The sequence below is a fragment of the Carcharodon carcharias genome, chromosome 10, assembly GCF_017639515.1.
Source record: "Carcharodon carcharias isolate sCarCar2 chromosome 10, sCarCar2.pri, whole genome shotgun sequence".
Taxonomy (NCBI): Eukaryota; Metazoa; Chordata; class Chondrichthyes; order Lamniformes; family Lamnidae; genus Carcharodon; species Carcharodon carcharias.
This window is the reverse complement of record NC_054476.1, coordinates 146,653,846-146,680,049: the sequence shown is the minus strand read 5'-3', so window position 1 is coordinate 146,680,049 and position 26,204 is coordinate 146,653,846. Positions and strand designations below refer to the sequence as shown.

General features: G+C 46.8%; 1 protein-coding gene across 5 annotated transcripts in view; it reads right to left on the bottom strand.

Annotated features, from left to right (window-relative positions):
* Positions 1–8,824: 8,824 nt before the first annotated feature.
* The window catches only part of bcas3 (BCAS3 microtubule associated cell migration factor), a 1,011,809-nt gene continuing 994,429 nt past the window's right edge, over positions 8,825–26,204 (bottom strand). For all 5 annotated transcript variants that reach the window (XM_041197205.1, XM_041197207.1, XM_041197208.1 and 2 more), the window contains one exon: positions 8,825–9,138. In XM_041197205.1, coding sequence (XP_041053139.1) covers positions 8,990–9,138 — 149 coding nt within the window. In that variant the 3' untranslated portion in view covers positions 8,825–8,989. The remainder of the gene's footprint in view (positions 9,139–26,204) is intronic.

Here is a 26,204-nt window from a genome sequence, read left to right as displayed (position 1 = left end):
CACACCCAGTAAGATTCAATGTGTGTGGGACCCGTACCCCAGTTAGAATCAGCGTGTGTGGGACCCGTAGCCCAGTGAGAGTCAGTGTGTGTGGAACCTGTACTCAGTGAGAGTCAGTGTGTGTGGGACCCGTACCCCAGTGAGAGTCAGTGTGTGTGGAACCTGTACCCCAGTGAGAGTCAGTGTGTGTGGGACCCGTACCCCAGTGACAGTCAGTTTGTGTGGAACCCGTACTCCAGTGAGAGTCAGTGTGTGTGGGACCCGTACCCCAGTGACAGTCAGTGTGTGTGGAACCCGTACCCCAGTGAGAGTCAGTGTGTTTGGGACCCGTACCCCAGTGAGAGTCAGTGTGTGTGGGACCCACACCCAGTGAGATTCAGTGTGTGTGGGACCCGTACCCCAGTTAGAATCAGTGTGTGTGGGACCCGTACCCCAGTGAGTGTCAGTGTGTGTGGAACCTGTCCCCAGTGAGATTCAGTGTGTGTGGGACCCATACCCAGTGAGATTCAGTGTGTATGGGACCCGTACCCCAGCGAGAGTCAGTGTGTGTGGAACCCGTACCCCAGTGAGAGTCAGCGTGTGTGGGACCCGTACCCCAGTGACAGTCAGTGTGTGTGGAACCCGTACCCCAGTGACAGTCAGTGTGTGTGGAACCTATACCCCAGTGAGAGTCAGTGTGTGTGGGATCATAACCCCAGTGAGAGTCAATATGTCTGGAACCTGTACTCCATTGAGAGTCAGTGTGTGTGGGACCCGTACCCCAGTGAGAGTCAGTGTGTGTGGGACTCGTACTGCAGCGAGAGTCAATGTGTGTGGGTCCCGTACCCCAGTGACAGTCAGTGTGTGTGGGACCCACACCCAGTGAGATTCAGTGTGTGTGGGACCCGTACCCCAGTTAGAATCAGTGTGTGTGGGACCCGTACCCCAGTGAGAATCAGTGTGTGTGGAACCTGTACCCAGTGAGAGTCAGTGTGTGTGGGACCCGTACCCCACTGCGAGACAGTGTGTGTGGGACCCGTACCCCAGTGACAGTCAGTGTGTGTGGAACCCGTACCCCAGTGAGAGTCAGTGTGTGTGGGACTCGTATCCCAGCGAGAGTCAGTGTGTGTGGAACACGTACCCCAGTGAGAGTCAGTGTGTGTGGGACCCGTACCCAGTGAGATTCAGTGTGTGTGGGACCCGTACCCCAGTGAGAGTCAGTGTGTGTGGAATCCGTACCCCAATGAGAGTCAGTGTCTGTGGGACCCGTACCCTAATGAGAGTCAGTGTGTGTGGAACCTATACCCCAGTGAGAGTCAGTGTGTGTGGGATCATAACCCCAGTGAGAGTCAATATGTCTGGAACCTGTACTCCATTGAGAGTCAGTGTGTGTGGGACCCGTACCCCAGTGAGAGTCAGTGTGTGTGGGACCCACACCCAGTGAGATTCAGTGTGTGTGGGACCCGTACCCCAGTTATAATCAGTGTGTGTGGGACCCGTACCCCAGTGAGAGTCAGTGTGTGTGGAACCTGTACCCAGTGAGAGTCAGTGTGTGTGGGACGCGTACCCCAATGCGAGTCAGTGTGTGTGGAACCCGTACCCCAGTGAGAGTCAGTGTGTGTGGAACCCGTACCCCAGTGAGAGTCAGTGTGTGTGGGACCCGTACCCCAGTGACAGTCAGTGTGTGTGGAACCCGTACCCCAGTGAGAGTCAGTGTGTGTGGGACCCATACCCCAGTGACAGTCAGTGTGTGTGGGACCCGTACCCCAGTGAGAGTCAGTGTGTGTGGAACAGGTACCCCAGTGAGAGTCAGTGTGTGTGGGACCCATACCCAGTGAGATTCAGTGTGTGTGGGACCCATACCCCAGCGAGAGTCAGTGTGTGTGGGACCCGTACCCCAGTAAGAGTCAGTGTGTGTGGGACTCGTACTGCAGTGAGAGTCAGTGTGTGTGGAACCCGTACTCCAGTGAGAGTCAGAGTGTGTGGAACCCGTACCCCATTGAGAGTCAGTGTGCGTGGGACCCATACCCAGTGAGATTCAGTGTATTTGGGACCCGTACCCCAGTGACAGTCAGTGTGTGTGGAACCCGTACCCCAGTGAGAGTCAGCGTGTGTGGGACCCGTACCCCAGTGAGAGTCAGTGTGTGTGGAATCCGTACACCAATGAGAGTCAGTGTCTGTGGGACCCGTACCCTAATGAGAGTCAGTGTGTGTGTGGAACCTGTACCCCAGTGAGAGTCAGTGTGTGTGGAACCTATACCCCAGTGAGAGTCAGTGTGTGTGGGATCATAACCCCAGTGAGAGTCAATATGTCTGGAACCTGTACTCCATCGAGAGTCAGTGTGTGTGGGACCCACACCCAGTGAGAGTCAGTGTGTGTGGGACCCACGCCCAGTGAGATTCAGTGTGTGTGGGACCCGTACCCCAGTTAGAATCTGTGTGTGTGGGACCCGTACCCCAGTGAGAGTCAGTGTGTGTGGAACCTGTACCCAGTGAGAGTCAGTGTGTGTGGGACCCGTACCCCACTGCGAGTCAGTGTGTGTGGAACCCGTACCCCAGTGAGAGTCAGTGTGTGTGGAACCCGTACCCCAGTGAGAGTCAGTGTGTGTGGGACCCGTACCCCAGTGAGAGTCAGTGTGTGTGGAACCCGTACCCCAGTGAGAGTCAGTGTGTGTGGGACCCGTACCCCAGTGACAGTCAGTGTGTGTGGAACCCGTACCCCAGTGAGAGTCAGTGTGTGTGGGACCCGTACCCCAGTGAGAGTCAGCGTGTGTGGAACACGTACCCCAGTGAGATTCAGTGTGTGTGGGACCCATACCCAGTGAGATTCAGTGTGTGTGGGACCCATACCCCAGTGAGAGTCAGTGTGTGTCGGACCCGTACCCCAGTGAGAGTCAGTGTGTGTGGGACTCGTACTGCAGCGAGAGTCAATGTGTGTGGGACCCATACCCCAGTGAGAGTCAGTGTGCGTGGGACTCGTATCCCAGCGAGAGTCAGTGTGTGTGGTACCCGTACCCCAGTGACAGTCAGTGTGTGTGGGACCCATACCCAGTGAGATTCAGTGTGTGTGGGACCCGTACTCCAGTGAGAGTCAGTGTGTGTGGAATCCGTACACCAATTAGAGTCAGTGTCTGTGGGATCGGTACCCTAATGAGAGTCAGTGTGTGTGTGGGACCTGTACCCCAGTGAGATCAGTGTGTGTGGAACCTATACCCCAGTGAGAGTCAGTGTGTGTGGGATCATAATCCCAGTGAGAGTCAGTGTGTGTGGAACCCGTACCCCAGTGAGAGTCAGTGTGTGTGGGACTCGTATCCCAGCGAGAGTCAGTGTGTGTGGAACACGTACCCCAGTGAGAGTCAGTGTGTGTGGGTCCCATACCCAGTGAGATTCAGTTTGTGTGGGACTCGTACCCCAGCGAGATTCAGTGTGTGTGGGACCCGTACCCCAATGAGAGTCAGTGTGTGTGGAATCCGTACCCCAATGAGAGTCAGTGTCTGTGGGACCCGTACCCTAATGAGAGTCAGTGTGTGTGTGGGACCTGTACCCCAGTGAGAGTCAGTGTGTGTGGAACCTATACCCCAGTGAGAGTCAGTGTGTGTGGGATCATAACCCCAGTGAGAGTCAATATGTCTGGAACCTGTACTCCATTGAGAGTCAGTGTGTGTGGGACCCGTAACCCAGTGACAGCCAGTGTGTGTGGGATCCACACCCAGTAAGATTCAATGTGTGTGGGACCCGTACCCCAGTTAGAATCAGCGTGTGTGGGACCCGTAGCCCAGTGAGAGTCAGTGTGTGTGGAACCTGTACTCAGTGAGAGTCAGTGTGTGTGGGACCCGTACCCCAGTGAGAGTCAGTGTGTGTGGAACCTGTACCCCAGTGAGAGTCAGTGTGTGTGGGACCCGTACCCCAGTGACAGTCAGTTTGTGTGGAACCCGTACTCCAGTGAGAGTCAGTGTGTGTGGGACCCGTACCCCAGTGACAGTCAGTGTGTGTGGAACCCGTACCCCAGTGAGAGTCAGTGTGTTTGGGACCCGTACCCCAGTGAGAGTCAGTGTGTGTGGGACCCACACCCAGTGAGATTCAGTGTGTGTGGGACCCGTACCCCAGTTAGAATCAGTGTGTGTGGGACCCGTACCCCAGTGAGTGTCAGTGTGTGTGGAACCTGTACCCAGTGAGATTCAGTGTGTGTGGGACCCATACCCAGTGAGATTCAGTGTGTATGGGACCCGTACCCCAGCGAGAGTCAGTGTGTGTGGAACCCGTACCCCAGTGAGAGTCAGCGTGTGTGGGACCCGTACCCCAGTGACAGTCAGTGTGTGTGGAACCCGTACCCCAGTGACAGTCAGTGTGTGTGGAACCTATACCCCAGTGAGAGTCAGTGTGTGTGGGATCATAACCCCAGTGAGTGTCAATATGTCTGGAACCTGTACTCCATTGAGAGTCAGTGTGTGTGGGACCCGTACCACAGTGAGAGTCAGTGTGTGTGGGACCCACACCCAGTGAGATTCAGTGTGTGTGGGACCCGTACCCCAGTTAGAATCAGTGTGTGTGGGACCCGTACACCAGTGAGAGTCAGTGTGTGTGGAACCTGTACCCAGTGAGAGTAAGTGTGTGTGGGACCCGTACCCCACTGCGAGTCAGTGTGTGTGGAACCCGTACCCCAGTGAGAGTCAGTGTGTGTGGAACCCGTACCCCAGTGAGAGTCAGTGTGTGTGGGACCCGTACCCCAGTGAGAGTCAGTGTGTGTGGAACCCGTACCCCAGTGACAGTCAGTGTGTGTGGGACCCGTACCCCAGTGACAGTCAGTGTGTGTGGAACCCGTATCCCAGTGTGAGTCAGTGTGTGTGGGACCCGTACCCCAGTGAGAGTCAGTGTGTGTGGAACAGGTACCCCAGTGAGATTCAGTGTGTGTGGGACCCGTACCCCAGTGAGAGTCAGTGTGTGTGGAATCCGTACACCAATGGGAGCCAGTGTCTGTTTGATCCGTACCCTAATGAGAGTCAGTGTGTGTGTGGGATCATAACCCCATTGAGAGTCAGTGTGTGTGGAACCCGTACCCCAGTGAGAGTCAGTGTGTGTGGGACTCGTATTCCAGCGAGAGTCAGTGTGTGTGGAACACGTACCCAAGTGAGAGTCAGTGTGTGTGGGACCCATACCCAGTGAGATTCAGTGTGTGTGGGACCCATACCCCAGCGAGAGTCAGTGTGTGTGGGACCCGTACCCCAGTGAGAGTCAGTGTGTGTGGGACCCGTACCCCAGTGACAGTCAGTGTGTGTGGGACCCACACCCAGTGAGATTCAGTGTGTGTGGGACCCGTACCCCGGTGACAATCAGTGTGTGTGGAACCTGTACCCAGTGAGAGTCAGTGTGTGTGGGACCCGTACTCCAGTGAGAGTCAGTGTGTGTGGAATCCGTACACCAATGAGAGTCAGTGTCTGTGGGATCCGTACCCTAATGAGAGTCAGTGTGTGTGTGGGACCTGTACCCCAGTGAGATTCAGTGTGTGTGGAACCTATACCCCAGTGAGAGTCAGTGTGTGTGGGATCATAACCCCAGTGAGAGTCAGTGTGTGTGGAACCCGTACCCCAGTGAGAGTCAGTGTGTGTGGAACCCGTACCCCAGTGAGAGTCAGTGTGTGTGGGACTCGTATCCCAGCGAGAGTCAGTGTGTGTGGAACACGTACCCCAGTGAGAGTCAGTGTGTGTGGGTCCCATACCCAGTGAGATTCAGTGTGTGTGGGACTCGTACCCCAGCGAGAGTCAGTGTGTGTGGAACCCGTACCCCAGTGAGAGTCAGTGTGTGTGGGACCCATACCCAGTGAGATTCAGTGTGTGTGGGACCCGTACCCCAATGAGAGTCAGTGTGTGTGGAATCCGTACCCCAATGAGAGTCAGTGTCTGTGGGACCCGTACCCTAATGAGAGTCAGTGTGTGTGTGGGACCTGTACCCCAGTGAGAGTCAGTGTGTGTGGAACCTATACCCCAGTGAGAGTCAGTGTGTGTGGGACTCGTAACCCAGTGAGAGTCAATATGTCTGGAACCTGTACTCCATTGAGAGTCAGTGTGTGTGAGACCCGTACCCTAGTGAGAGTCAGTGTGTGTGGGACCCACACCCAGTGAGATTCAGTGTGTGTGGGACCCGTACCCCAGTGAGAATCAGTGTGTGTGGGACCTGTACCCCAGTGAGAGTCAGTGTGTGTGGAACCTGTACCCAGTGAGAGTCAGTGTGTGTGGGACCTGTACCCCAGTGAGAGTCAGGGTGTGTGGGACCTATACCCCAGTGAAAATCAGTGTGTGTGGGACCTGTACCACAGTGAAAGTCAGTGTGTGTGGAACCTGTACCCCAGTGAGAGTCAGTGTGTGTGGGACCCATACCCCAGTGACAGTCAGTGTGTGTGCAACCTGTACTCCAATGAAAGTCAATGTTTTCAGGAGAGGAAGGGAGAAATGTGGCCAAAAAAGATAAATTTTTAAATAACAATAAAATTCGCTAAAATGCAACAACCTCATTGTCCTCTGTGGGCCTCAGAAATACTCCTTACCCGGACTAATATTTTTAGAGATGATTCATCCTGCAAATCACTGTGTTCTGTTTGTGGTCTGTGTGTTGTGGTTGTTTGGCCTGTTCTTGAGTGGGCAGCTCAGTCCAAGCGAGAAAACCAATGGCTGCTGATTATATTGGTGGCTTCAGAATCAGACAGGATTGCAGTGACTGATGCATGCAGGCTCCAGTCAATCGCCCACACTTACACTATTGTGACCTACAATCTGTTGGACGGCAAAATCATGTCACCATCACGGAAATGTTCTAGAGTCTGCACTGTTGTGAAATGGATCAATGGCTTCTTGGACTGCGCAACCTTGTCAAGAAGGCTGTGGTTTGGGACCCTGACACACAATTCTGAACTCAGTAGCAGGAACACACAAAGGTTATTTAAAGGAACTCCCTCCCTAAATGTGGGTATACCGACACCACATGGACTGTAATGGTTAAAGAAGGTGATTCACCACCACCTTCTCAAGGGCAATGAGGAATGGACAATAAATGCTGGCCTTCCCAGCTATACCCACTTCCCATGACTGAATAAAAAAAAGATGGAGCTGGCCTATTTTTCTTTCAATGAAGTGCTCCTAATTTAAAATCAAAATTCTTTGAGGAGGAGACATGGCTGGCATAGTTTGGCAGTGTAGCTATGGTGTACCAACATTATACCACAATCTAGCAATATAGCTATGATGTACCATAGGCAGACAACACAGTGCCAGTGTACCAGAGCCTAATGCTGTAATTTTGAAGTGTGATACCAATATATCAGGGTGTTATGCCAGAGACTTGAAGTATATGTAAGTGTGTGTGAGTTTGTATGTTAGATTCCTCACATGGTGCTTTCTGAGATTTCTCTTGGGATTGAATGGGGAGAGAAGGATGGAAGGAGAGAAGATGGGAGGATTACTCATTCACTGTCCACTGATGCCAAAACTGTTTACACAGTATTCTAAAGCTCGGGTAGAGGGGCATTGCCAAATTCCCAGGTTGAGAAAAGCACCGTGGCAAAGGAAAAGGTCTTTCAGAACCTTTTTTTTTCCATAGAAGGAATTAGTTTTAACAGAATAAATATCTACAAACACTACAGATTCTGCTGCAAGTTTGTTAATTCTCTGAGCAATTTCAAATTTCTTGTTTAAATAAAGCCTCAGTAGGCCTGGTGTGGGACGCAGTAGAAATGGGAGGTCCTAGCTTGATTCTCAGTCTGGGGTGGCCCCAGTCAAGTTCTGCTCTATCCCGGGTTAGGAAGATGGAAACACAGCCAAGTTCCTCCTTCTGATTGCAATCCAATGACCCCCTTCAGGAAAGGGATTTGTGTGGTCATCAGTTGATGGAGGGACCTGGATTTGCACTCAACCCTCCTCCAAAGCTAAGTTAACAATCCCTTTCAAGAAAATTGATAACTGAAGTAAATATCAGAGGACTGACAGTACCAATGGAATCCGAAGTTTTGAGTGAGTCAGAACTTCAAAAGAAAAGGGCGAAACCAGGTGGACAAAGAAAAACAAGTTAAAAAATAAATCTTACCCATTAGTAGCTGCCAGTACTTGAAGGGATTTTTGGGAACCTTCCCACTGATGTTCAGTCCCATCAGCAATCTCTGCTCAGCAATTCCTTTTTAATTTTTTTCCAATAATTTGGAATTTGGAACTGGGGGAGTAGGAGGACAGAAGCCTCAGAGTCTGGGAACTAAATCCACAGACGCCTGCCCCTAATCCAGTTTGCTCCTGTGATTCTCGTTGCTTCAAGAATACATTCACTAGCCCTGAAACTTTCCTGACCGTCTCTGCTCCCTACCACCTCACTTTACCAAGGTCAGCAGCATTCACAGCTTTAGAAAAGTAAAGGGAGTCAGCAGGCAGATCCCTCCTTGTGCTATTTAATAACGATGCAATCATAGTCACAGAAATCAGAGAAACGATAAGAACTCATTAGATAACAACAGGTCCTCGATAAAACCTAAACGGTACTTTATCAACTCAGGCTCCGAGTGAGACACGATAAGGCAACAAAAAAAGCACTCGCACACAGCTGCTCTTCTGACCTCAGGAATGAAACAACTGTCGCTTTGCAACATGCTTAAATTCTTAAACAGAAACAAACAAGAAATGAAGTCATGTCAGAACGGCCTTGATACAGCAGCTTTGAGTCCTTCCGTTTGTCAGTGTCTGAAACTGGTGGGAATTCAAGGGGATTTGCCAGCTCTGGAGAATCAGAAAGCCCAAAGGGCACATCCACATGTTTAGTAAACATGTGAATGTCTCACCGCCCCCCACCCACCCACCACCCCCACCCCACCCCTCGCCTTCATCATTCAGATGACAGTCTCTCACTCCAGACTTTACTGGAGGGGCCAGAGTGAAATCGTGTCCGGTATTCCATTATAGGCTGCAGTCACACTTGTGCAAAAAAAAGGGTCACTGGCTTGATGTTAGTGAGGGGTGAGGGAAGTGGGAAGAGGGGTTTAGTTGAAACTCGTTGGGAAGAGGCTGAGCGGCTGGTTTTCATTGGTGGGCAGTGGTGAGCGGTAGCCCTCGAAGTTGCGTGGGATGCTTCCGCTGGTGGAGCCGGAGCTGTTGCTCAAGGTCTCGATACTTCCTTCTCGCTGGAGTTCTGCAAGAGAAATAGGAGAGAAGCATTTTAGCTGTTGGGGCAGTGGAGATCAACAGGAAGTCAAACCCTCCCTGGAAACTTTACCCTCTGATTTTCTTTGCTAGCTTTCCTCTTCCTGAGGCAGCGAATCATCTTGGGGATACAGTTCCGCAACCACCAGCCACCTACTCATATTGCTCCCAAGCAGCCACTCTCGAGGTAGGATGGGACTGGAAGAGGAAAAGCTTGAACTTATGTAGAGCCTTTAAAGCCTCAAGATGGCCCCTAATGCTTTTCAGTGAATTAAATTATTTTTGAACTGTTGTAATGTAGGAAACAAGGTAGTCAGTTTCAGCACAGCAAGATCCAACTACAACAATGTGATAAATGATAATAATCCGCTTGTTTAGTGATGTTGATTGAGGGATAAGTATTGGTCAGGATGCTGAGAAGGACCCTCCTGCTCTTTGAAATAGTGCTATGGCATTTTTATATCAGCAGGGAGGGCAGAACTTGGTTGAAAGTCTCATTCAGGAACAGGACCCCTGACTGATCGACCCCCTGCTACCTTGATGCAATGGGGAACAGCATCTGACTTGGGTGTGTCACCAGAGAGCTGAATCAGTCAGCTCAGTAAAGGCCAGAGATTGAACCAAGCCTGTGAGACTCATTCCAACACTGGACTGTGCAATTACCCACTGAGTCATCAGGTACTGGAAGAAGATTCTTTCACTGAAAGCTGCAGTGACGAATCCATTAAAGAGTACTGAGAGAGAAAAAAAATACGTCAAGGGGTGCATTATGCTCCACTCACTGACTCACTGCCTCAGCTAAAAATTTCTCAATAAGAGGCAACATCTGGAACCTATGCTTGAAGTTTGCTTTTGATTACTGGACTGAATGTTTAATCTATTTAGTACTCCTGCACACTGCAGGCACTGTTTCCTGATTCAGGAAATGTGGAGGGGGCAGGTGGTGTGTTTCTGGGTCCACATTAATGCTTTTCTGTCACCCAGGAGCTGTATAGGGGGCAGTCTGATATTTTTTTCTTGGAGATGGATCCTCTTTAAGCTACTCCACTGTCATTTAACCCTGCCGGATGGCACAAGCACTACTGGGAGCAGCCCAATGAGTACCAGACATGCTACGCACAGCTCAGTGGGAGTTTCAGACCAGCTAAGCAGCAACCTTGTCTTGGTTAGTGCTGCAGGCACAAGATGGAGAAGGCACATATGCCAACAAATGTTCGGCTGAGGTCAATAACTTGGCATTTGGTGGATCACAGGGACTAAGGCCCCTTGGCACAGTCAATCACTACCACTGTGCCAGCAAACTCCTTTTTTTGAGGCTACTTCAATACTCTTTAAACTCAAACTTCAATTCTTTTGCCTGTAATATCACCCCTCAGCCTCCGACCCCAGGCACTAAAGGAGTTATTTTCTGACACCCGCTGCCAGTGAATTACCCACCAGTATGTGGGCGGAATCTGGAGATTTAGGCACTCATATAAAATCCAATTACGATTTCAGCAGAAATGTCTTGACCCAGAGAGTGATGGGAATGTAGAACTTGCTACCGCAAGTAGTGGTTGGGATGAATAGTATAGATGCATCGAAGGGAAGTTTGATAAATATATGAGAGAGAAAGGAATAGAAGGATATTCTGATAAAGTGAGATGAAGTAGGGCAGGAAGAGCCTCACGAGGACCGTAAACACCAGCATGGACCAGCTGGACTGAAAAGCCTGTTACTGTGCCGTAAATCCGATGTAATGTAAATGTTTCTGATTCACGCTCCCAATGGGGGATAGGAACATAGGACTTAGAAGCAGGAGTAGGCCCTTTGGCCCCTTGAGCCTGCTCCATCATTCGATACACCATGGCTGATCTGATTGTGGTCTCAACTCCACTTTCCTGTCTGCCCTCCATAACCATTGACTTGCTATCAAAAATATATTTAATTCAGTTTTGAATAAATTCAGTGACCCAGCCTCCATTGCTTTCTGGGGAAGAGAATTCCACACACTGCCAACTCTCAGAGAGAAAAAAATCTCTCCTCATCTCTATGTTAAAAGGGAGACCTCTTATCCTTAAACTGTGTCCCCAAGTTCTAGTCTCTTCCACGATACTCCAGGCTGGTGGTGCATAAATGGAAAATTATCTGTTTGGAGCACAGACACATAACTATGCACATGTCCCTGCTTTCTTAATGTTACCCCATGGTTTGTAAGTCTGGGCCCCTGAGATGTGTCCTGAACAGTCAGGGAGAGAAATTTAGCAATGTTGCTACCTCGCTATTTATGCTGGTGTCGAACCTGCCATTGACCTCTAAAGCTGACCCTACAAGAGGGAATGGAGTCATAGGGAGGTCCCATGATTTCAAAATCCATGGCAGGCGCATCCCACACAACACAAGCCAGAAAGCCTGCGGTCTGGTGCCATCTGGGGCTGGTGAAGGGTGGAGGGTGAAGGACGGTTAGGTCCACTCTCCTGGTAAGAAGGGGCATCCTGACTCCTTTAGAAGTAGGCTGATTGCACCATTAATAAAAATCAATTACCTTTCTTTGAGGGGCTCATGCCTACTCTGCTAAGGTGGGCCCAACCCCTGCCCACCCTGAGGTCAGAAATAAGAACGTGGAACAAATTCTGGGTGGCTGTTCTACTATGGGGTTCAAAGTCTCTTGTTTACGAGCTGTAAAGAATCCTACATGAAGTGATTTTGGGCAGTTTCAACCTAACTCATGCAGATTCTGGTCCATAGCTTAAAACTGCTCACTGTTTGACACTGAACTGGCAACATCATCCAGAGGTGACGTAAAGTTGAGCTTGCATGAGAGATTGGAATGGTGAAGTTGGGCTGTTCTTCAGAGTTTAGATTGTGACACATAGAATAATACAGCACAGAAGGAGGCCTCTTGACCCATCGTGCTTTTGCTAGCTCTCCAATTAGTTCCATTCACCCTGCTCTTTGCCCATAGCCCTGCACATGTTTTCCTTTTCAGGTATTTATCCAATTTTCTTTTGAAAGTTACTATTGAATCAGCTTCCACAGCCCTTTCCAGGTAGTATATGCCGGGAAAGCATAATGAGAGCTTGATCCTAAATCTAACCACACAGTAAAAAGCCTCTTGGGCAAGGGACCTGAACATGGGTAATGTTGTGGGATTGTCTGCCAGCCACAGTCAATACCTTTAGGGATAGGTGAAATGAAAGCTGCGAGAAAATAAAAACTACAAATGCAGCCTCGTTTCACTCTCTTTGCAGATCTCTAGGTCTTCTATCATAAACATACTCAGTTTAGTGACCCACCCCCAACCCCCTTCTCTGTCTCTGTGCTAAATTCAGGAAGTTAAGGCCCTAATTTGATTCTGTGTTGACACTAATGAACTATCCCACACTAATACTCAACTTATCCTGTCTGATTTTTCATCTTCATCTGGCACTGGGAGCAGCTGTCTCTGGTTATATGTCTCCTGTCTTGACATTTGCTGCACAGCATTCAATTGAAAAATAAACATAGGCCAAAGCTGTAATCAGACGCAGTGCCTTTTTCCTGCTACAGCAGGCTCCTGAATTTGGAATCCATGGTTTGTGCGATTTCTGGCTTTTTTATTTCCACTACCTACTCCCTCCCTGATCTCTTCCCCTCCAGGGGTCTCCTGTCCTTCTGGTTTCCTTGGTGTGGGAGGAAGGGTGAGTGGCCCATTCTCAGCTGACAACACAGTGAGATGGCCAGTTTCCCAGACAAGGAGTGGGAGGAATGTACTTACCACCAGGGAGTGAGCAGCTCAGTTGGCTATTACACTATCCCTTGCACCTCTGGGGAGCTACATTGAATCAGCATAGATTGCTGGGATTATGGTTGTATTCTGTTGTCTGTGAGAATCCTACATGAAATCAATTTTGGGAAGTCTTTAGAAATGAGTAATACAATATTTAGTGACTAAACCGACAATCTCATTCTTGAGACTCCACAAAGGGTGTGGTGAATGAGAATATTAGTGTTGTCATAATGGGAATCCCTCTGAGGTGAGGATTAAGGCCTGTCGTTTGTGGAGTATAGAGTGAGCCTTGATGTGCATTTAACCCACATGACTGTTGAGAAAATAGGATTTTGTTGTGGCAAAGCTGGTCTTGTATTCAGAAGATGAGAAAATGGATTGACCACATTTGATGATCATGAGGTGACTCTTCAAATGCTTGGCATCATCAGCTGAATTGAAATAGCCCTCAGTTCCTCTGCTGGTAATGCTCACAATGGTACTGTACCATTCAGAACAGGAGATCCTGCAATCTTTTGTTCCTTGTGCTGGGTTAGCTGGTAAGCAGCCAGGGATTTACAATTGAAGACAAAACCACCAGGCTAACAAAAAAAAAATATGCCATTTAAAATTTTACAGCACAGGAGGCGGCCATTCATGCCAGCTTGCCTGTGCTGACTCCTATCCAATTAGTCCAACTTCCCTTTCCCCATAGCTCTGTAAATTCTTCTATTTCAAGTGTTTACCATTTTCCTTTTGAAATTTACTATTGAATTTGCTTCCATCATCCTTTCAGGTACAGCATTCTACATCATAACAACTTGCGATGTAAAAATATTTATTTTCATCTCTCCTCTGGTTTTTTTTGTCAATTATTTTAAATGTGTTTCCAGGTTACTGACTCTCCAGGTTAGTGACTCTCCCACCACTGGAAACAGCTTATCCTTAGCACCTCATAATTTTGAAGACATTTATTAATGAATCTTAACCTTCTCTGCTCAAAGAAGAACAATCCCAGTTTCTCCAGTCTGTCTACTAACTGAAGTCCCCATATCTCTGATATCAATTCTATGAGTCATTCCCACTGAAAAGCGTGCCTCGATGTCAGATAAGTAAAGATATGTTGAAGAAAATAGAGGCCTTTGAATGTAGGTGCTAAGATTTATGCTAAAAAATCCATACACAGACCATAAGACAAATGAAGAGGTGCTTGAAATTGCAAGATTAAAAAAAAACTCTAAAAAGTAACATCCAGAAAAGAAAATGTCAGTATTTTGATCATTTGATCAGAGCTGAAAAGCTACAAAGATCTCTTCTAGAGGGCAAAGTGAAGGGCAGCAGCAACAGGAGTCGAGCTAGTTGGATTTTGGACATCACAGAGTGGTTGCAGACGAGCTTCAGTGGATGTGTGAGATGGTGCAAGACAGATGAGCGTGACATCCCATGACAGCAGATCTCCTGGTAATCTCCTGGTAGGCGTCTTACATATAGCAGCAGGATGTCAGAGGACAACAGGTGTTGTCAACTTTGATGCTCCTCCTACCACCGGCTGACACTCACAGTGCAGTACTGAGTGAGTGCTGCACTGTCGGAGGCATTGCCCTTCAGGTGACAGATTAAAATTGAGGTCTGTTTCACCAGTTCACATAGACATTGAAGATTCCAATTCTCTATCTGAAGAAAAGCAGGGGATTATCATGCGATGTCCTGCCTCAACATTTGTCCCTCAACCAGTGAGTGTCAGCCAGTGGTAGGTTGAGCATCAGCATTGAAAGTAATCCTGTTCTCTGACATCCTGAAATTGATTAGTAGGTCAGAAACTCATTATTAATGTTGGACATTGCTATGCACATGGGACTGCTATGTTACCTATTAAACCTATACCCTAAGCTCTGGAATTTCCTGCCTGATCCTTTCCACCTTTCTCCTTCTCTTTCCTCTTTTCCTTAAAACCTACCTCTTAGACCAAGCTTTTGATCATCAATCCTAATTTTTTCTTGTGTGGCTTTATTTGATAACGCTCCTGTGAAACACCTTGGGACATTTTACTATATTAAACACACTTTATAAAGGTAACTTGTTGTTGTTTAATGTTTACTGTTAATAACATTGACTCAAAGCAATTTATTGCATACAAAATGCTTTGGGATGTTTGTGGGAGATGTGATAAGGTACTATATAAATGTAAATTTTTCTTAATTTTTTCTCCTACGCTCTTTTGAAGGCTTCTTACTGTTCCTTCCCCAACCTAGTGACAAAGCAGGATCAGGCTTGATGCCCTTTATACTCAATCAGCCTAATACTCACTGTCTCTGCTCATACATCAAGAATGGTGACTTCAGTGAGGTGCTGATGGAACTATAACTTAGGATAAGGCAGCACTTTCTGTAGAGCAGAGTTAGAAAAACTAAAGATCTTAAATAGTTTCTTAAACCTGACAGAAGTTGAGTCTGGCATTGTTAAGTGCTCATAAGCTTTTGTTTGAAGTGTTCCACTCCAGAGAGCTGAGCACAAAATCTAGGCTGACCCTCAAATACAGTACTGAGGGGGTGCTGCACTGTTGAAGATGCCTTCTTTCAGATGAGGCGTTAAAGCCATGGCACTATTTCGAAGAACATCAGTGGAGTTCTCCCTTGTTACATGACCAATAATTTTTCCTCAACCAACATCACTACCTGGTCATCATCTCACTGCAGTTTATGGGGGCTTAATGTGTCAAACTGGCTGCTGCATTCTCTATATTACAACAGTGACTATACTTCAAAAGTGCTTCATTGGTTGTAGAATGCTTTGGGATATCCTGAGATTGTGAAAGCTGCTATATAAATACAAGTTCTTGTAGACTGGAGCCTACCATTCATCACACAATAAACTGTACCAAACTCTGCCCTCAGTTTAGAGTCTCAATCAATGGAAGCACAGGTTGGGGAATTAGCCTCAGCAGTCAGCATGGCCAATTAATTTTAATGACTGGTAAATCAGGAGTGTCATGAATGGGATGTGCTGACTTCTGTGCCCAGCTCTCTCATCTCCACTTCTGTCAAGTGGAAACGTTGCAAAATTTATCCTTGTATATCGGTCAGCTAACAATGAGGTAATGCCCTCTGAGGGTACTTAGAGTAGAGGATTCCAGGGATTGAAAGGCACACTGGCATGGCATGGATCACAGTAACAGAGACACGAGCAATGGAAGTCCGGGAAGAATCTCACTGGATAATGGAGCTGGCTCGATGGGCTGACTGACCTACTTTGGCTCCTATTATGATTTTATATCTTAATTACACCTTGAAGGTAATGAAAGACATAGGGCTGAATTTTTAGGCCCAGGTGGGCTGGCATGGAAATGGTGGGTATGGAATTTTGTGCCGCTGGCTGGCGTAACAGTTGTGCAAGTAGTGGGTAGCCAGTTCAGCTAGTTAATGGCCTATTGTCAGGTGGAGGCATCAGGGAACAGTGTAGCTGGCTGGAGGTGGCCCCCTTAGAGGCCCTTTCTACCTGCCCGGCTTTGGCTGCAACTGCAGGCTGTCCTGTGGAGGGTTTCTCTCTCCACACTGGCTTTTGAGGCCAATTTTTAAATTTAAAGTTTAAAATGTTGGAGAGAGGGTGCTTCTATCTTGGGACGCCTGTTCCTTCACTTATCTGAAAAGGCAGGCTGCTGCTTCTTTAGCGCTGGAGGGTCTCTTATTGGCCCTCTACCTTCAAGAAACCACTTGTTATCTTTAATTGGACAGCAAGCCCACCCTCTGGCCATTATTTGGGAAATTTGGGCAAAATCATAACTGTGTTACTGCTCCACTTCCTAAAAGCCTATCCACCATCTACAAGGCACAAGTCAGGAGTGTGATGGAATACTCTCCACTTTCCTGGATGAATGCAGCTCTAACAACATTCAAGAAGCTTGGAGTACCATTCAACAGGTGGTATTGTCACTGGACTGGTAATCCAGAGACCCAGGGTAATGCTCTGGAATCCCACTACAGCAGAGGGTGAAATTCAAATTAAATAAAAATCTGGAATTAAAAGTCTAATGATGACCATGAAACCATTGTTGATTGTCGTAAAAACCCATCTGGTTCACTAATGTCCACTAGGGAAGGAAACATACTGTCCTCACCTGGTCTGACCTACATGTGACGCCAGACCACAGCAATATGGTTGACTCTTAAATGCAGTCTGAAATGGCCTAGCAAGCCACTTAGTTGTATCAAACCGCTAAAAAGTCAAAGAAAAGAAATGAAACTGGCCCTCCAGCACTAAAGTAGCAGCAGCCTATCTTTTCAGATAAGTGAAGGAGAGGGCGTCCCAAGATAGAAGCACCCTCTCTCCAACATTTTAAACTTTAAGTTTAAAAATTGGCCTCAAAAGCTACCTGGCATTGACATAGGCATTGGCAATAACAAGGGAATACCCAGCCCTGTCGTTCCTACAAAATCCTCCTTACTAACATCTGGGGAGAGCTGGGAGAGCTGTCTTACAGACCAGTCAAGCAACAGCCTGACTTAATCATACCTTACAGGTCATGGCCCAGACACCACCATTACCATCCCTGGGTATGTCCTGTCCCACTGGCAGAGGTGGCGGCACAGTGGTATATAGGCAGGAGGGAGTGGCCCTGGGAGTCCTCAACATCGACTGTGGACCCCAAGACATCTCATGGCATCTTGTCAAACATTGGCAAGGAAACCTCCTGTCGATTACCACGTAACCACCCCCCCCCCCACCCCACCCTCGGTTGATGAATCAGTGCTCCTCTATGTTGAGCACCACTAGGAGGAAGCACTGAGGGTGGCAAGGGCAGAATGTACTCTGTATGGGGGACTTCAATGTCCATCAGCACGAATGGCCTAGTAGCACCACCAGCATAGACCGAGCTGGCCGAGACCTAAAGGACATTGCTGCTAGACTGGGTCTACAGCAGGTGGTGAAGGAACCAACAAGAGGGAAAAACACACTTGACCACATCCTCACCACCCTGCATCTGTCCATCTGTATTTGTACGAGTGACCAATGCACAGTCCTTCTGGAGACAAAGTCCTGTCTTCACATTGACGAAATCCCCCACCGTGTTGTAAAGCACCACCACCATGCTAGATGGGACAGATTTTGAACAGATCTAGCACTCAAGATTTGGCAACTATTTAAAAAAATTACTCGTTCACGGGATGTGGGTGTCACTGGCTAAGCCAGCATTTATTACCCATCCCTAGCTGCCCTAGTTCAGAGGCATTTAAGAGTCAACCACATTGCTGTGGGTCTGGTGTCACATGTAGGCCAGACCAGGCAACGACAGCAGATTTCCTTTCTTAAAGGAGATTAGTGAACCAGATGGGTTTTTACAACAATCAGCAATGGTTTCATGGTCATCATTAGACTTTTTAATTCCAGATTTTTGTTGAATTCAAATTCCACCATCTGTCATGGGATTCGAACCCGGGTCCACAGGCCCTGGGTCTCTGGATTACTAGCCCATCATGAGGCATCAATCATGAGGTGCTGTGGGCTATAATCAGCAGCAGAATTGTACTCAATCACAATTTGTGGCCTCATGGCCCGGCATATCCCGCACTCTACCATTACCATCAAGCCAGGGGATCAAACCTGGTTCAATGAAGAGTGCAGGAGGGCATGCCAGGAGCAACACCAGGCATACCTAAAAATGAGGAGTCAACCTGGCGAAGTTACAACACAGGACTAATTGCGTGCCAAACAGCATAAGCAGCAAGTGATAGACAGAGCTAAGCGATTCCACAACCAATGGATCAGATCTAAGCTCTGCAGTCCTGCCACATCCAGTTGTGAATGGTGATGGACAATTAAACAACTCTCTGGAGGAGGAGGTACTACAAATATCCCCATTCTCAATGATGGAGGAACCCAACACATCAGTGCAAAAGATAAGGCTGAAGCATTTGCTACAATCTTCAGCCAGAAGTGCTGAGTGGATGATCCATCTCAGCCTCCTCCGTGGGTCCCCAGAATCACAGGTGCCAGTCTTCAGCCAATTCGATTCAATCCACATGATATCAAGAAATGGCTGAAGGCACTGTATACTGCAAAGGATATGGTCCCTGACAATATTCTGGCAATAGTACGGAAGGCTTGTGCTCCAGAACTTGCTGCACCCCTAACCAAGCTCTTCCAGTACCGCTACAACACTATCTAGCAATGTGGAAAATTGCCCAGGTATATTCTGTACAGAAAAGGCAGGGCAAATCTACCAGCCAATTACCGCCCCATCAGTCTACTCTCCATCATCAGTAAAGTGATGGAAGGAGTCATCAACAATGCTATCAAGTGGCACTTGTTTAGCAATAACCTTCTCATTGACATTCAGTTTGGGTTCCACCAGGATCACTCAGCTGCTGACTTCATTACAGCCTTGGTCCAAACAGGGACAAAGGAGCTGAACTCCTGAGGTGAGGTGAGAGCAACTGCCCTTGACATCAGAGCAACATTTGACTGAGTGGGGCATCAATGAGCCCTAGCAAAACTGGAGTCAATGGGAATCAGGGGGAAAACTCTCTGCTGGTTGGAGTCATACTTAGCGCAACCGACAGCAGATGGACTGCAGAAGTTCAAGAAGGCATCTCACCAACATGTCCTCAAGGGCACTAGGAATGCAACAAATGCTGGGCTTACCAGCAATTCTTACATCCATGAATGAATAAAATAAACACCCGTCAATTTATTCCTGTCTACACTCTTTCATCTCCAGTCAATCCTTCATTTTAGAATGGTTGTGGTTGTTGGAGTCATCTCAGTACCAGGACATCACTGCAGGGGTTCCTCAGGGTAGTGTCCTAGGCTTAGCCATCTTCAGCTGCTTCATCAATGACCTGCCTTCCATCATATGGTCAGATGTGGGGATGTTCACTGATGATTGCACAACATTCAGCACCATTTGCGACTCCTCAGATACTGAAGCAGTCCATGCCCAAATGCAGCAAGACATGGACAATATCCAGGCTTGGGCTGACAGGTGAAAAGTAACATTCGCACCACATAAGTGTCAGGCAATGACCATCAACAAGAGAGAATCTAACCATCACCCCTTGACATTTAATGACATTACAATTGCTGATCCCCCACTATCAACATCCTCGGGGTTACCTTTGACCAGAAACTGAACTGGGCTTGCCATATAAATACTGTGGCTACAAGAGCAGTTCAGAGGCTAGGAATCCTGCAGCAAGTAAACTCACTTCCTGACTCCCCAAAGCCTGTCCACCATCTTCAAGGCGCAAGGCAGGAGTATGATGGAATACCCTCCACTTGTCTCGATGAGTGCAGCTCCAACAACACTCAAGAAGCTTGACACCACCCAGGTCAAAGCAGCCACTTGATTGGCATTCCTTCCACAAACATTCACTCCCTTCACCACTGGCGCACAGTAGCAGCAGTGTGTACCATCTACAAGGTGCACTGCAGCAACTTGTCAAGGTTCCTTCAACAATACCTTACAAATCTGCGACATCTACCAGCCAGAAGAATGTGGGCAGATGCATGGGAACACCACCATCTGCAAGTTCTCCTCCAAACCACACAGCATCCTGATTTGGAATTATATTGCCATTTCTTCACTGTCACTGAATCAAAATCCTGGAACTCTCTCCATAACAGCACTGTGGGTGTACCTACAGCAGATGGACTGCAGAAGTTCAAGAAGGCAGCTCACCAACATGTCCTCAAGGGCAACTAGGAATGCAACAAATGCTGGGCTTACCAGCAATTCTTATGTCCATGAATGAATAAAATAAACACCCGTCAATTTATTCCTGTCTACACTCTTTCATCTCCAGTCAAACCTTCATTTTAGAATCCTTCACCGGTTTAATCATCTTTAAATGCCCTGTCAGGCTGCCTTCAATTTCTCTTCACATCTCTCATTTCATGCCCCTTCTGTCTGTTCATTCATCATTTTTACTTCCTCTTTTACTCAGGATGATGCACAATATTTGCACTTTTAGAACTCAGAGCATACTTCCTTCTATTTTACTCCCTCCTGAAGATACTGAATCAGGCTGGTTAATCAGAGCTCACACTTCAAGTATGAACCTAAGCAAGGAGCATGGGCAGACTGTTTGACTGTTGGGGGCACCTACAGTGGAAGTCAGGCTGACTTTTCCAGTCACTAACCATAAGCTAATTGTACCCTTCAAATACTGTCCCCTTACGAAGGATAGCCAAGTCAACAGGGACTGAACTTGGAATCTTCCTGGTATGTAGTAACATATCAGGTTGTATGCTGCACTGCATACCTCAGCCTCTGAATCAGCAGCTGAACATTTAATCATATAGTATGGTAATGTTGACCTCTTGTAGTCAACCATCCATGCAAGTACATGGTGACACACTAAGCCAAGCCCAGCCCCAGCAGCTCTGATATCCACTCACTTGACCACAAGACAGTCCCTTCCTGGGAAAGAAAGGCCAGAAAATCTCATCCTTCTAATTTCTCTTGACCGTGAGCCCTTCTTAGCACAAATGTGTGTGTGTGTAAATATATATGTGTATATATATATATATGTGTGTGTGTGTGTGTGTGTGTGTGTGTGTGTGTGTGTGTTAATTCAACAACTATTTTAAAAATAGTAATGCTGTAAAAATTCCCAGGAATCCGTATTTAAGTGGGCATGGCTTTGGAGTCCACTGATCTGTGGTGATTGTAAGTGGCAGAAATCTTTGTCGGCAAAAGAGGTTTTGAAGTTGACTGGTTGCAATGGGGGGGGTCATGACCTTTAATTACTGCCATCTTAACACTTCCCATAAGGGCTACAGAAAATAATTTAACGGTTATGTATCTTCAAGATTTTTTTTCTCACGTTAAAAATAATCTGCTCGTTTATGAGAAATGTGATTTTTTTTCCCAGTGCTGCTTTGTTTTGATAGCTGGGAGAGGTGTGTGGGTTGTAGCAGAGTGAGGGGAGCTGGTGGCTGGGGCCCAGCAATAAGTGAATCTAACAGCTCAGTGTTAATGCAGGGCCAACGATGATTAACTACTGATTCGATCGCTGTGACCTGACCCCCTGGTCAATGAGGTATCTCTGGTTTATGGACTCTAGTTTTCAGATAAACTGTTTCACAGTCTACCCGTTTCCACTGAGCACCTGAACTTCAACGTGGGTTGTCCCGAAGTCCCGCCATATCTTTAGTGGGAGATCAGTGGCAACAACCCCCATCATGCCTCAGAGAAATGGTGACAATGGGCATTTTCAGCTGATTACAGAATAACTGCATACTTTTATATAGCACCTTTAACATAGCAAAACATCCTAAGGCCCTTTACTGGAGAGAAATCAAACAATGAGCCAAAGTAGGAGATACAAGGACAAACGAAAAGATTGGTCAAATTTTGAGGAGCATCTTAAAGGACGAGAGAGGAGTGAGAGGTTTAGGACTTATGGTCTAGACAGCTGAAGGCATGGTCACAATGCTGGGGCGAAGGAAGTGGGAGGTGCACAAGAGACCAGAATTAAAGGAACACATTGACCTTGGAGGGTCTGAAGAGGTTAGGCAGTTTTGGAAGGATGAGGGTATGGAAGTACTTGGACACCAAGATGACAATTTTAAAATTGAGTTGCTGTCGAACTAGCAGCCATTGTAGATCAGTGAGCACAGGGGTGATGGATGAATGGGATTTGGTGTGAGTTAGGATACAGACAGCAGAGTTTTGGATGAGCTGAAGTCCATGGAGAATGGAAGAAGTGAGGTCAGCCAGGGGAGAACTGGAGTAAAAACAAAAAATGCTGGAAAAACTCAGCAGGTCTGACAGCGACTGTGGAGAGAGAAACAGGGCTAACGTTTCCAGTTCATGTGACTCTTCTTCAGGAGAATTGGAATATTGCCATTTATCCATGGGCCCTGCTAAATGTCACAGCAGGACATCAATAATTTCAGCAGAAACTGAGGGCCCACTTTGAGGAACGTCTGTGTGAAAAGCGAGACTTAAATGTACTAAATGCCTCCAATACTACTCTATGGAAATACTATTCACATGTAACAGACCTATTTATAGCATTATATGACAGGAGTACAGCCATGTAATTTAAGGCATGTTTATCCAGATTTAGGAGCCAGCCTCAGGCACATCACACAATGAGTACCACCAGCAAAGAGAATTATCAAGCATGCCAGGAAGTACTGAATCGCCACTCTGAGCCAGGACGTAGTCTTCAGATCAATCACCAGCATGCCTGGACAGTTTGGCTCTGTGAATGACAAAGTGCCTGGACCCTATGCCAAAGCCATTTTAGGCTTTTGGATGAGTTGTTAAACCATCTGCTTTCTCAGGGGGCGAGAGATTCCATGACACTATTACAAAAAGCAGAGGGGTTATCCCCGGTGTCCTGGCCAATATTTATCCCTCAATCAACATGGCTAAAATAGATTAGCTGGTTATTGTCTTGTTGCAGTTTGTGGGAGCTTGCTGTGCACAAATTAATTGCTGCATTACCTCCAATGCAACAGTGACTATGCTTCAAAAGTGCTTCATTGGCTGTAAAATGCTTTGGGACATCCTAACGCTGTGAAAGATGCCACATAAATGCAAGTTTTCTTTCATTTACTATCCCTGGTTCCCCTGTTTAACCAAGCTTGCACAAAATAGGAGGATCACTCTTTGGTTAAGTGTAGATTTCCAAACCTGTACATTTGATGGCCTTTTATATGATGGAAAATTTTCTTCAGTACAGGAAGGAATTTTGGCAAGGAGAAGGAACAGAAGGAATTTGCACTACATATCACCTTTGAAGACTATTTTCTCTTGTTGGGCAGGCTCAGCGGGGGCGAGAGGGAGCAGCTGGGAAGCTGACCGTTGCCCACAATTGGGACCCGACCGCGATTTCACACTGGTGGGCCAATTAAGGCTCGTCCAGCGTGAAATGTGTGCTGCAGCGCTCAGTGCTGCCTGTGGGGGGTGAGGGGGGGATGGGGAGGAGGGCCAGCTGGGAACATAGCATGGGTGCGCGCAGGAAAGCCTGAAGATTTTGAACAATGAAAATAAAGAATTTAAAAATGTTTATAACATGTCCCCTCATCTGACACATGAGCAGGGGCATGTTAGAAATTAGTTTGAAAAATTTAATTTTTAAAAAATCACTGAATGAAACCTCATCCCGCCCATGGATGAGGTTTGCAAAATATCCAAAGGCCGCTTGGCCTTTTCGCCTGCTTGCCAACCGTAAGGTTGGATGGGCAGCGAAAAATTTAATTCAATTGGTAGTTTAATGGCCTTAATAGGCCTGTTAATTGTCAGCATGCATGCTGCCAACTCCCACGTGCACCCGCCGTTGGGCACGCACCTGCCGGATGAGCAGAAAATTCTGCCCCAGGAGGTTCAAAAGCACTTTACAGCCAAAAGATGTTTAAATGTAGTCACCGTTGTAATGAAGGGAAATGTGACATCCAATTTGCACCCAGCAAGCTCCTACAATCAACAACGAGATAAATGACCTGATAGTTTGTGCTTTTTATAGTGATGTTAGTTGATGGACTTTTGGGGCCAGGACACTTTGAGAATTTCTTCTTCAAATAGTGCTATGGGATTGTTTAAGGATAGAGGGGCCTTGGTTTAATATCTCATTCAAAAGACAGGATATCTGACAATGCAGCTCTCCCTCAGTGACATGCAGTAATATCAGCCTAAATTATGTGCTCACGTCTCTGGAGTGAGTCTGGAATCCATGGCCGTCTGGTTTAGAAGCAAGACTGAAGATCAATTAGAATGAAGCCATTTGTTTCTACATAACCATCACTGGCCACTGTCCATAAAGGAGCAATCCAACACAGGCCCCAAATTGAAATTTCTTGTTGTACATTGTATTGATAAGAATGCTGCTGTTAACTCTGCTGTCCCTATGCTAATTCACACCAAGTCCTGTCTGCTCATCACCCCTGTGCTTGTTTGGCTCCTGGTCCACCAGTGTCTCGATTTTAAAATTCTTATCCTTGTTTTTAAATCCCTCCATGGCCTTGCCCCTCTCCATCTCTGTAATCTGTGTGCCTTAAGCTGACTAGGACCTAAACTCTGGAATTTCCACCCTAAACCTCTCTACTTCTCTCACAGTCTTTAAGGCATCTTTAAAATCTCCCTTTTGACCAAGCTTTTGGCCATCTGTTCTAATTTTCTCTGGTAACACTCCTTGAAGTGTCTTAAAATGTTTTACTATATTAAAGGTGCTATATAAATGCAAGCTTTTGAATGGTCTTTGTTTACACAATACTATACTTTTCCTGTACTGTAGAAAGAATTAAGTTACACAGAGAACCCCAAACTGAGCCCCTGCAGGTAAAAAATGTCAAATGACAATATGTGGTTTGTTTTCTGTGGAGCTGATGGGACAAAAATAATTCATTAGAATTAACATTCGTACATCTGAACTTTAGCTGCATCATATAATCCATATGAAGATGGGGCTCAGTTATTCAAGAAGAATTTTTACCATAAGGATCATTTCTAAAGAATGGGATGGGGGTCTCACCATCTGGACCCTTTTTAAAGTAATCAACCCAAAACAGTTAATTACCATATAACATTTTTTGTTTATTATTTAAATTTTCTTTTTGCGATGAAATCATGAGACTTATGTCACTATGCTGCTTGCACAAAGAAATTTGACTAAAGCCATGAGAGATTCAGGCACTATCCCTGTGGTGCTCAATGGCTGTGACATTTTACCTCTAACCCTTGTACCACAGGGCTCTAGCCAACAACATCCCCCAGTGATATTACCAATGCCTCATCATTTAAACAAACAGAACCCAACAGAAATACGAGTGATTTATTGTCAATGTGAGATATATCTGCCCTTACCAATGTAACTAGGTTGTGTTTATTCTATTCAACAATTTGTGGCTGACCCTGCACATGAAGATCGACAAGAAGATTACAATGCTGTATGGATACCAATCGTTTTTCTTTTTAATGAATTTTGCATTCATCGCAGTGAGGGAGGATAGTCTTAGTGAGCAGAATGCTTTGCACTTCAGGCACCCAGTGTCAATAATGAGTGCTCCCAGGCGAGGTGCAGCATGAATGGCTGTTGAAATAAAGACCCACCGGATCTTTAAAAAATGAATTGCTTGAAAAAGATCATTAAAGGATAGGCGGAATGAGCAGGAGAGTGGGATTATATCGGGTAATTAATATGGAGTAAAACACCATGCAGACTTTGCTGGCTCATAAAGCCTGTTTTGATCCTGTAATTTTCTATGATTCTTTAAAGCTGCCTGTATTCGGCTCTAGCTTCAGATGCTTTCTAACACACTAGTGAGACCTTTTACTATTTTATACACTAGTCACCCTATAATCTGTGAGATTGACCATTAAC